The following is an 11,691-nucleotide window of genomic DNA, read 5'->3' as shown; positions in this document are numbered from 1 at the left end:
AACAGGAAACCAGCCTGGACCCTTGAAAAAAGGAAACCCCAATCAAACCATGACTCCCTGCATAAACACGCATTACAGCAATAGCCACAATCCCACCACCAGAGCTGTCGATACCAACGTGGCCATCACTGGCCGAAGACCATTTGCGGCATCCCGTTCAGATTCGATATATGTGACGTTTTTCAACCGCTTGATGGCCAAGTCTGACAGTTTCCCTGAGCTGGCTATCTCGCTCATTTCGTCTCCCAACTGACGCAGAATGTTAGTTGAGCGTCCTTTGGGACACATGGTGATCTCCCAACCGCCTCCCATGGGGATGATGAAAGTCGACGATTGGTCGTCAAAGGCGAAGCTATATGCGTCAGGGCACATGGCCTTGGCAGCTTTGCTGTAATCTGATGGCTTGCAAACGTCGGGGTCATGGTACTTGCCCACGCAACAGTCCTTGTCGTTACCGGACGCGGCGCAGGCGCTCTTGCATGGCGCAAATTCGGGTCGCTGGATCTTGTCATCTGGGTAGGGGTAGATACCGTCCCCAGGCTTAGTGGGCGGAAAGGCAAGATACGGCCAGGGGCACCATCGCCGGGCCATGTCATTGTTAACCTTCGTTTCCAATGGGACGGGATAGGAAGAATTTGTGTAGTAGGTTCCCGTTTCGGCTTCAGCGTAAATCCACCCAGGAGTTGCGATGCACATGCAGTTGGTGAGGTTTGGGGGGATATACGATGTGTTTTTGGCAGGGATGTACTTTAAGCCGATGGGGAGATTGTATCCATCGACGAGAGAGATATCGTAGAATGTCTGCTTGTTATGAACTCCACCGGCCAGGTTGAATTCGGCGAGCGTTGCTGGAGTTGCGCCCTGTCATGAGTCAGATAACGTCAAGTTCATATCTGGGGCAATCCGACTTACACTGAACTCGCAGTCTAACTTCCCTAGACAGTCCCCTGTCTTGCAAGAGCACGAATCTCCCTTGACGGTGCAGTTCGTACGACCCCAGACGCGCCCCTGCCAATCCGGGCTGACCCAAACCCTCCTACTCTTCCCTTTGGAGAGCGCGAAGCCTCCCGTGCCTGGTCCTGTGCCGGCCTGTGTTGCGATTCCGGGCCATATGGTGGAGCCACAGTTGTTGGTGACAATCAGCGGTATCTTTCCATCCCAATTGTCTGAATCGCCCAGGTCCCTCTTAGGAACTCCAATTCGCGGCCCGTGATGTGCAGTATCCGCCCACAAGCTTCGAAGGGCGAGAGAATCGTCCGGAGACACTCCATGGACGAGAAATCCAAATGAGAGCATTGGGATTAGAAGGCGACATATCGAAGAGGCGCATCCAGCGCGTCTGCGATCTGACGAATGTCGCATCGCACGTCCCCAATATCCAATACTACTGGCGATGCTGCAGAAACCTCGAAAGTGACAGCGATATAAGTCCAGGATCCAAACGAAGAAGTTCAAGGGAAGTCCCAGATCCAAAGAGAAAAGTATTCAAGCACGTATTAGCTGGTGCCTTGCATGGCGTATGGTAAGGTGACAAGAAGGGAACAGGCCAATAGAGTAGGTAAATATAGGATGCAACGGTGCCCCAAAGGGTGGGCGCCCGGATTCAGGAACCACGCAGAGAGTGACGTAGATGGAAGGGAGCTAGGGTCTCGATGGCGGTGACTGGATGATTGTTGGTTTCGATGTCGATTTCTTGGTTATCCCTGTCAGGTGGTCTAGATGGGAAGCGATGGGGTGGGTAACGTTCCAGAACGGGAGGATAGGCGCAGGGCGTGTAAATATGCCAAGGGAGAAACGAAAGGCGGGCGACGAAAGAGGTGAAGATTGACAACGATCCAGGATAGTTGGTATTGATGATTGTCGTCGGTCGAAAATGGAGGAAAAGAGAGAAAGCCACGTGCGGGGAGGTGAGAATAAGAGAATGCCACGAAGCCTCGGAGGACCAGCTCCGAGAAGAAAGCACGAAAACACGCGAGTTGAAGTTTGGGGTTGAGGGAAGGAAGCAATCACCCTACCGGTCTTGCAAGTGTTCGCTGTCATTGCTGCTGTTGTTGTTTGGACATGGCAGGTTTGGGCGGTTATGACGTAGGGGGCAGGTGCGACAGGGGTGCGCACTTACACGCAGGCGCTTGTGGTCCATTGAGCCTCTACCGTCAGGGATTCACTGAGCCAAGACCGCGGTATCTGCATCTGCCAACGAGGAAGAAACCTGGCAGGGGCTAAGAATAAATGCCAACCTGAAACACCACAGGACATAAGCGAGAGACAAACGAGGAAAAGGAAGAGTGGTAATCACCCCAATGTCATAATGTCGCTAGCAAACAGTCTGAATTGCCTCATTCAAGGCTGAGGTCTGGCCAAGGGCTACTTATGACGGGTATATACTTTATATTTTAATATCCCAACACTATCATTCGCCTGAAGAGATTATGTCTTTATTTTAAATCTAAATGGTAGATATTAGGTTCAAGAAACTTCAATCTGCTTGGTGTTGTACGATCGGTGCGAGCAGCGCATCTCGCATCTTCTCCACTATCCTGGGCGGGCTAAATCCGCCCCAAGTTTCAAAGGTGGGGGCTTGGGAGTGACATCTCATCCACAATCGAAATCGAAGCTCGTGGCTTGTAGTGAACCTAGATCATCGCAATCTAGCCGCCATTAACTAGGCTACAACCTCGAAACCTTCACTGGAACCTACCTCAATTGCAGGCGTCATGTCCGAAACCCCAACCGACGATCGCAAGATCTGGCAACCCCTCCACCCCGCTATCCGCGATAAGCTCGACCCGCAATACGTCGACTACCACGACAAGTACTTGCAGTATATCGTCCCAGATGAGCTCAAAGCCTGGGACGGGTCCGTACGATCGGCCAAGGGAACACTCCCTCCCGGCGGAACTCAGCCGGTTCCCGTTGGCAGCATCGAGGACTTCGACGTCGGCCGCTTCCGCGTGAGAGTCTACACGCCCACTGGCGAGAGCGATGAGCGCGGCTGGCCCGCTTTGGTCTGGTTCCACGGCGGCGGATGGGCTGTTGGGGGTCTGAATAATGGCAGGGACCTCTGTTCATGGACCTGTGAAGGTATCTATCTATGGAATCTCTAACAAGATGGAGAAAGAAAGCACTAATCGAACTAGGTGCCCGCTGCGTGGTCATAAGCGTGGATTACGGTCTTGCCCCTGAGAATCCATTCCCAATCGCAGTTGAAGATTCAATTGATGCTGTTAGATGGGTGTTTTCTGCGCCTGATGAACTTGCGAAGATTGACACCAGCCGCATCTCCATCGGCGGCACATCTTCCGGAGGCAACTTGGCCGTTGTCGCCGCCCTCGCGGCATTGGACCCCGAGGTACCTCTCCCATCTGCGAAGCCATCTCTTCCATATACCATCACCCACCCTCCCGCCTCAGTTCTACTATTCATCCCGGTGATTGACAACACCGCCACCTCGGAGGATATCTGGAAGTCCAGCGCCGAGACAGCGCCTTGGCTCACCGACAAGCGATTGGAGTGGTATCGGAAGCTTTACTTCGCCCGAGACGAGGATCGCCAGAAGTGGGATGCGAGCCCCAACCACGCCCCCGAGTCCTTGCTGCGACGGCTTCCAAAGGTCTGGATAGCTGTCGCAGAGCTAGATCTCCTTGCTCCAGAAGCGCTAGCTTTCGGAGAGCAGCTAAGAGGCCTAGGCGTTGACGCTGAAACTGTGGTTGTGAAGGGTGGTACGCACTCGATTCTCTCTCTCCATGGACGAATAGATAAAGGTCGGAAGATGATCGAGGATGCTGTCAAACACCTCCAGAGTGTTTATGGGACATGACGATATAACGATACTAGATTAGATGCGGTTTATCAACCTGCAACACCTGGCTGGCCCCATCCGTCTAGAAGGTCGTAGTGAAAGTCTCCCTGCAAAAACGCGGCGAGCTCGGCGTTGAATAATTCGTTCGGCAAAGGGTTCATCTGCATGCTTCCGAATCGTGCGAGGTGACTATTCCCATGAGGCAAAACGTTGATCAGTTCTCCTAGCATGCCTTCGGGGACCGTTGGGCGCTGCTCCATTCCTCGCGGTGTTTGAAAAGCGTCTGGCATGTTGGCTTGGTCTACAAGTTGCACATTCGCCGGATTCAACACCCCGGCCCTGTTGTCCATGGATTGTGTCGGAGTGATTGCAACTCGGTCGTCTGCGGGACTCAGCCCCGTAAGAGGCGTTGCAATCTGCTGTAACCCCTTCTGCCACTTGGAACTTGTAGGCCAGGCGGCGTGTAATTCGCTCAGAACCTCGAGCGAGCGCTGTGCCATTCTCTCCGCCCTCTCCCCTAGCGGAGGGCAGAGCGCAGGGTAACGCCAGAGGAAGGACGATAGAGACCCACACATGTACACGCAGAAGACGAGGATCTGGGGAAAGCCCTCCTCCGAGGACTTCATGCTAAAGTACGCATCGATCTGTTCGTGCAGATCCCACAAATTGTGGAACAGTTCGTTGGAGGCCTGCGCCCAGAATCCCTTGGGAGCAGACCCGTAAGTTTCGCGGGGTGTCGAGGTTGGAGTGGGATGTGGAGTTGTGCTGTGCTCGTTTGCATTTGCCATCGTTGGTGTCGAGGGTTCAAGTGGCTGGTCGAGCGGTTCATTCGTAAGAATTGACAACATGTCGTGGAGATAGACTCGGCGGGTGACAATATTGCTGAGCCGGAGGACCATGGTCACAGATAGATATGCGAGATGAAGTGACTCTGACTTCCACCCCCTGAGGTTCCATACCGAGAAGGCATGTTTTTGCGGGAGGGTCTCTTCCCACTGCCGCAGTTCGATGATGGTCCGTTGGTACTCGCTTGTAGGATCCCACGGGGGTGCCCTGTTGACGGCATAGTCGTTCCTACATGCCCTCCTGGCCACTCTGCCCCAAAGGCCGTGGGCTTGGATGAGCGTGGCGAAGAGACACCGCCTTGGACTGAAGACCAACTGCGGGTTGGCCAACGCTGGCGGAGTGCCTGCTTCAGCAGCTCGCTCAGTCGGGATGGCACCAAAGGCAAAGTCCCCCTCGTCGCATGGCAGCAATGTCGTAATATCCTCGAGGGGAAACGGCGCTGGCGTCTTGTAGCCCGAGTGAAGATTCTCCTGGCTTTGGATCATCCAAAATACTCGACGGGCGCTCTCAGAGCGAACAACTTGATCCACAGGGCAGTTGTTTTCCAGGACGTACGACTCTTCGCAGTGCAGCTTGAGCAGCGCTGCCATCCGTACGGCGACTCCCATGTCCATGCTGGAACGATCTCTATCGCCATTGCCCCATTGTGAGATTGCGAGTAGGAAGAAAGCCTGGATGCGTTCGAGCGACGGATTATACATCTCCGCAGGGACCATGGACCTCGAGACTTCGAGGAAGTAGTCGGTGGCCTTTCGGGCATTGCCGTACCGAGCGACCAAGGATGGAGTGAAGCGCGCCGAGATGGAGAGGATGCAGGCCAGGAGGAACTTGCTGACAGACGACGGGTTGACGCGGAGGTTTTCGAGGAAGACGGCCTTGGGGATGAAGCCGAGCTGGAAGTAGGATGTGACAAAGATGCGACAGCCTTCGACGACCTCGTCTGAGGGCGGCAGCATCTTGTCCTGGTTGATTGACGGGGGATACCCCGGCGCTCGAGACGGACTGGCCCCTACCGTGTTTGGTGACAGTTGACCAGAGCTGCCCGGCGGGCTCGACCAGGCGCCGGCGCCCACACCTCCGCCGCCGGTGATGCTCCCGGGCTGGCCGCCGCCGCCACCGTACTCGGCGCCGGTCTGCACGGGATCCCCAACCGGGACGGGGCGACGGCGGAACTGGCGATCAACGTCCTTCTCGCCACGGCGCGGGAACGCACACTCGGCGGCGGCCTGGGGCCCAGCAAGGCGACAGCCCTCACACGGCGGCGCGTTCTGTTGGTGGATGCACTTGGAGCGCAGCCGGCGGCAGCGCCGGCAGGCTACGGTGCCGCGACGCTTGACGGGGCCGGGCCCGGGACCCGGATCACCGAGGAGGTCTTGGCCGTGGGGCCGGCTCGACGACACTGCCGCTGTGGGCTCCATTTTCTCGTTGCCGGGTCGTTGTACGCAGTAAGACACAAAGACACACACGAAGACGCCCGAGAGGTTGGATCTGGCAATCTGCCTTGCCTGAGGGGCGGCGGGGACGAGAAAGGGGCAGGCAAAAAGGGAGGGTTGGGTTGGGGAGATTGACTCCCAGAACTGGCCGGCTTGTTTTTCTGGCTAATAAGGCATCTCCATCTATCTTTGAACAGGGCGCCCATAGCCCATAGCCTAGAGCCCAGCGCCCGCTCACGCCCGCGCAAGCTTCAGTGTGCGATAATTATTGCGGAAGCCCGATCCGGCACACACCGCGACGCAGCGACGCAGCGATCGGCGACACCCTGGCAATCTCCTCCCAGCGGCGGAAAGTTCCAGCGGTTGATTGAGTTCGCGCTTGTTGCCTTTGCATGCGAACGGTCAAAGCCCAATTTTAGTGGTTTTAGTCGGCAAGGGAGCCTTGACGATATAAGCAACAATGCCAATTATAGATAGGATGGCTGATTTGCCGTATTACGACCTGCCTAATTACTCCAACAATTACTTGCCGAATGCATGATTCAACCCAATTTCCTGAACCTTCCAAACTCACCGCCTCGCTCAGTAACAAACAACCCGAGTATTGACATCAACTCCTGGTAATATCACCCACCAAAGGCTTCGCAGCCGTCTAACTTATTGATTTGCTCATCTTCCTCTGCCAATCAACCCCCCCGCGTTTCCAATTCCAATGACTTAACGTTACACTGCCGGATCCGTGCACCGAGCTGCTCACCGGCCACCGGAAACGGACATTTCATGTTTGTTAGTAGTGTCTCACTTCTCTAGGCTTGCATCCCCCAACAAGGGCAGTCCCGCTGCTTCCAAGTCCAGGTTCACTTCGTCAAGGTGATCGAGGAAAGGCGCTTTGGCATTGTCCCACTGCGTTGGTGAGCTGGGATGCAACGACTTTGCCCCCTCTCCCCGGAGCGCCCATTTCGTGACAAACATCGGTACGCTAATGTGGAACATGAACGCAATTGTATCCTCGCACACGCGCTCCGGCTTCAACTCGCGGCTTGTCGCGTCCTTCCATGTCTCGTAAGTTTCGCCATGGGGCATGTAACTTGCCTCGTAACTGAGGCCCCCCGGCTCTAGAACATGGCTGCTGCCGTTATACTTCCCGTAGATCAGGCCCATGATTTCTGTACTCATGTTTCGATGATAGTAAGGGGGCCGGAATGTGTCTTTCGTCGTAATCCATTTTGGAGTAAAGACAAGGAAGTCTGTCAGCGACACACCTGGTGTTTTAGACTTGGCTGTCAAAACACAGTAGATGGTCGGATCTGCTTGGTCCTTCTCTACATTGGCGAGATTAATAAATTTTTCAATTGCGTACTTGTAAGGCACCAAGTTCCCATGCCAGGCGACAACATCGAACGGCGTATAGTGCTGCGAGCATCGGTGGAGGCTTCCGGCTAGCTTGTAGATGATTTCCCAGGTCGACTTTTCGGTGTCGATATCGAAGCTCGCAACCGGCGACTCAAAATCCCGAGGCAGGGCCATGCCGTTGGAGCCAACCGGGCCAAGATCCGGAAGGTCGTAATGGGTGCCAAATATTTCTTGAATGTAACCTCGGACAGGCCCATCTGGAAGCAGTACGCGAAATCGCAAGCCCGCTTGGATAACAACGAGCTCTCCCGGGCGGACCATGAGCCACCCTAGCTCAGTTTGGATATTCAGCCGTCCATGCTGAGGCAAAATTAAAAAATCCCCATCGTTGTTGCAGAACGCACGTTTGGCCATCGAGATGTTCGCTGCGTAGACATGAATGGCGATGCCCTCGCGGAGGGTTGGGTCTCCTTGCCCTGCGACGGTTCTGATGCCCTGCACGAAATCGGTTCCGCTCTCAGGAACTGACTCGTCTGGCTCTGACAGTAGCGGGATCGGGTCCCAAGCCTCCTGCGCTGCAACAAACTCAACATTTTTGTTAGCTGCTGAGAAGCAGGCCTCAAGCTATATCTTGTTTATTAGTCGTGCAGCTGGCGAAATGGAAACATGGAAACTCACATGGGAATTCACGTCTGAAGCAGCCACCGCGCCATGTGCCACCGACGGTCGTATCCGGTACATCCACACATGTTGAATCTGCTGCCGTGGCGCGATAAAGGACGAGCCATTGAGTTGCTCAGAATACAGGTCGTACCGGACTTTTTGCGGCGCATTAATGCCCCGGGGTAGAACATTGGGCACGGCTTCAGAGGCGAATCTGTTACCGAAGCCCGGCTGGTAGGTATGTGGATCAATGGGGGTTGGCTCAGTCGTAAATGCTGACTTTGCCGTGGCACCCGTCATCTTAGCTCTTGCGAATGAGCTCGAAGTTGAGCAATGGAGTGGCCTCGGCAGAATAACTTGGAGCTCTATGACATGGTAGGTGAAGTAGATGTTACCCAAGATCGAGGGATGAGACTGGCTGTTGCAAGGAAGCAGTCGCGTCAGCTAATATTCCTTTATTCTCGTTGCTCCCCCGCGAATGATTCCACATCCCCATCGCTTGAATGGTCAGAATTCAAGACAATGACGCCCGACATGTTGAGACGGGCAATCGGGCAATTCGCTAGTTGGATGCTGGTTGGGCGGTGCAGGGTGATAGCCGTTGCCGGATTAGCGTCCGGCAATGCACCAGAAACTCACTTCTGTATTACATTCCACTAATGCACTACTTCAGACCTCGATGAAGGCAGTGTTGGACTAACGTGGCCTTAGAGTTTATTGTTGGGCGACGAAGTGGTGTGCTGGCGTGGTAGCTCTGGCAACCTTACTTCCGGATGCTGATGTGTAATCTGAGTGATGCTTTTGGTTGGAAAAGAATGACCTCCGTAAAAGAATGCTCACGCCGTGATCCGGATAAGCAGGGTTCATCTACCCATCTGGTGATACCCCAGCTCCTCTGAGGTGCTTCTGAGACCTGTCTTAGGCAAACCGGCAGCTATTCTATTTCGGAACCTCCTAGATGCATCATAGACACTGGGCCACCCAACCGAGCTCCTTCGCGGAATCTCTTCCCCCATCATCCTTTAAACCAAGATGGCACTTATCAAGATCCTACATACCCCTCAGGGACAAGCATTCGTCGCTCTCGCAGCTCTGGTTACTATCATCAAGTTCGCCTTGTCTCGCCGACGGACACGCTCTTCACCGCTTCCTCCTGGACCCCCCGGAGAGCCCATTCTAGGCCACCTGCGCATCATCCCGACCGACAATCCCGAAAATGCATACATGAAGTGGTCTCGAGAATATGCTTCAGATATCATTTCATTCAACGTGCTCGGGCAGCCCATCGTCGTGCTCAACTCTGTCCATGCGGCGATCGACCTCCTCGACAAGCGGGGAGCCAACTACTGTGACAGACCTCGATTTGTCCTCTTCGAGGTGATGGGGTGGCGCAAAACGCTCACGTTTCTTCGATGGGGCCCGGAATTTCGAAAACATCGCAGCATATTGCAGAGAGCCTTCCAGAGGACTAGCATTGTCCAGCACCGCCCCCTGCAAGAGCGGGAAATGACTGTGATGTTGAAGGGACTCCTCCAGAAACCGGAAGATTGGGAGACGATCATGAGAAGATTTGCTACGGCCGTGGTACTTGGCATTGGCTTCGGCATCAAGATCGACACAGATACTGACCCCTTCATTCAAGTAGCTGCCGATGCCAGCTACGCTCTCGGGCACGGGGGTGCTCCGGCTGGAACGCCGGTAGATTTCTTCCCATTTCTAAAGTCCCTTCCGCGATGGTTTCATGACCGCTCATTAAAGTTTGCAAGCGATTGGAGGTGGGCCATTCGAAACCTCCACGATAAGCCATATGAGGCCGTGATATCGTCGAACGAGAAAGGGCAATCCCTGATTCACACCCTGCTCAGTCAGAGGAATAAACAACTCGGAAATGGCCAAACGCCGGAGCTATCAGTCGAGGATATCAAAGGAGCAGCTGGTGCTGTCTATGCGGCAGGCCAGGATACGACCTGGAGCACGTTGATCGTGTTTGTGCTTAACATGATTCTCCATCCCGAGGTGCAAGAGAAGGGCCAAAAGGCTGTGGATGAGTTTGTGGGTCGAGACAGGCTGCCCACCTTTGAAGACCGGCCGCAACTCCGATACGTTGACTACATCGTCCAGGAGACGCTACGCTGGTGCCCGGTGTCACCAATTGGAGTCCCACATCGCTCGTTGCAAGACGATATATACGAGGGCTACTTGATTCCCGCGGGATCATTCGTCTACGCCAACGCCCGAGCAATGACACACGACGAGCGGACATATCAAAACCCCGACACATTCGATCCTGACCGTTACATTCCCGTAGAGGAAGGCGGACGAGGGGAACCATTTCCCAACGGGCAGTTTGGATTCGGACGAAGGGTATGCGTTGGCCAGCATCTGGCTGAGGCGAGCGTGTGGATCGTGGTTGTGGGGATGCTGAGCACATTGAAGATCCAGAAGGCATTGGATACAGAGGGAAGGGAGGTAACGCCTGTGGTGGAATTGACGAATGGGTTGACGAGTCATCCTACGAGATTTGCTTGTCGGATTGGACCAAGGGATGAGGAGGGAGTAGATGTTATTCTCAATACCCCATTATGATGGATGAGGATGCACATGTCATACGAGTGGCCGATCTTGTGCATCACTGAGATATGCTCCTCCCAGCTCAAATTTCGCGAAGGAAACGCGGGATTCTATGAGTGTCGTCTTTTTGACACATAAGATGGTGAGCTTGACGTCTAGGAAGAGCGTACCAACAACGCATTAACTAGACTCCAATTATACTTGACTCCTACAAGTATCATCCCAGTGAGAGTAGCGAGCTAAGAGCATCAATGGATTTTATCGATGAATCTAAAATCACATCATGGCAACGCGGCCTGGTATTACACTGTTGCAGTGTTGCAACATGGGCATCGGCAGTTGACCCCGCCCCCGCCATAGAGCTTTGTGCGATTTGGCATCGAGATCTAAGAATTCGCACCCGCGCGGGGTAGTTTACGAGCTACAAGCTAGTCAGTTACTCGGAGCAAACGGGAGGGAATAGCGAGAGAGAATGGCCTAATATTATTCAGCGCCATTTTAAGCGTGGTAAGGCACCAGTAACGAGTATCTCGAGATTCCGTCTCATTGGAGGATGTTCCGAGTTCATCACCGCGGAGACGCTCAGATAAAGAACGACTCCGAAGATCGGCTCGGACCCGGCGTCTGAGCCAAGCAAAAGCGGCGATGATGCAATCCATTTGTCAGCACCCACTTTTGGTCAGAATGACGGAAGTGGTCGAAGCGGGTCCAGATTGCTTGTAACCCCGCTAGCTGGGTTCCTTGTGAGAGCTGTAGACGGCCATCGAGATATTGGAAGGGGTGGGATACGGGCGTTCAACGGCCTGGGCCTGGTAACCTCGCCGGGACTTGCCTTTGTGCCAAGGGGGACCAACCAACCAAGGTTCGCAATGGGAGGGAAGCCCAATGAGACTGGTTGACAGAGGGGCAGCTGCGAGCGAGTGAGGGAAGGAGGGAGGAGCAGCAAGGAGGGGCAGTTTGGAAAAGCCGGAAAGCGCGAACAGCGAGACAGGAGAAGCTCCCTCCTCGCCTCGGGACTGGAGGATC

The 11,691-nt window shown here is 54.5% G+C and overlaps 5 protein-coding genes across 5 annotated transcripts; 2 read left to right on the top strand and 3 right to left on the bottom strand.

The window, feature by feature from the left end:
• Window positions 1-72: 72 nt before the first annotated feature.
• BGZ61DRAFT_360212 (thaumatin family-domain-containing protein) lies at window positions 73-1,362 on the bottom strand (the record flags this gene model as incomplete). The annotated part of the gene is made up of 2 exons (XM_046241152.1): window positions 73-861; window positions 913-1,362. 2 exons carry the CDS (start codon window positions 1,360-1,362, stop codon window positions 73-75), a joined length of 1,239 nt encoding a protein of 412 aa, XP_046100402.1.
• Window positions 1,363-2,714: 1,352 nt separating this feature from the next.
• On the top strand, window positions 2,715-3,817 carry BGZ61DRAFT_536041 (Alpha/Beta hydrolase protein; the record flags this gene model as incomplete). The annotated part of the gene is made up of 2 exons (XM_046254342.1): window positions 2,715-3,081; window positions 3,138-3,817. The coding sequence occupies 2 exons, from the start codon at window positions 2,715-2,717 to the stop codon at window positions 3,815-3,817; spliced, it is 1,047 nt and encodes a 348-aa protein (XP_046100401.1).
• Window positions 3,818-4,200: 383 nt separating this feature from the next.
• Window positions 4,201-5,759, bottom strand: BGZ61DRAFT_396784 (uncharacterized protein; the record flags this gene model as incomplete). The annotated part of the gene is made up of 2 exons (XM_046242965.1): window positions 4,643-5,759; window positions 4,201-4,564 (listed from the first exon to the last, which is right to left on the bottom strand). Coding segments are annotated over exons 1-2 (1,323 nt in total), but the record flags the coding sequence as incomplete, so codon positions are not given.
• Window positions 5,760-6,876: 1,117 nt separating this feature from the next.
• On the bottom strand, window positions 6,877-8,394 carry BGZ61DRAFT_536039 (putative homogentisate 1,2-dioxygenase; the record flags this gene model as incomplete). Its single annotated transcript, XM_046254341.1, has 2 exons — window positions 6,877-8,055; window positions 8,110-8,394. 2 exons carry the CDS (start codon window positions 8,392-8,394, stop codon window positions 6,877-6,879), a joined length of 1,464 nt encoding a protein of 487 aa, XP_046100399.1.
• A 732-nt stretch (window positions 8,395-9,126) lies between these two features.
• Window positions 9,127-10,680, top strand: BGZ61DRAFT_536038 (cytochrome P450; the record flags this gene model as incomplete). Its single annotated transcript, XM_046254340.1, has 1 exon — window positions 9,127-10,680. One exon carries the CDS (start codon window positions 9,127-9,129, stop codon window positions 10,678-10,680), a length of 1,554 nt encoding a protein of 517 aa, XP_046100398.1.
• Between the last annotated feature and the right edge of the window lie 1,011 nt (window positions 10,681-11,691).

Source organism: Ilyonectria robusta, assembly GCF_021365365.1.
Source record: "Ilyonectria robusta strain PMI_751 chromosome Unknown BGZ61scaffold_19, whole genome shotgun sequence".
Classification (NCBI taxonomy): Eukaryota; Fungi; Ascomycota; class Sordariomycetes; order Hypocreales; family Nectriaceae; genus Ilyonectria; species Ilyonectria robusta.
Note: the sequence above shows the minus strand (reverse complement) of the source record. Positions and strands in the feature narration are given on the sequence as shown.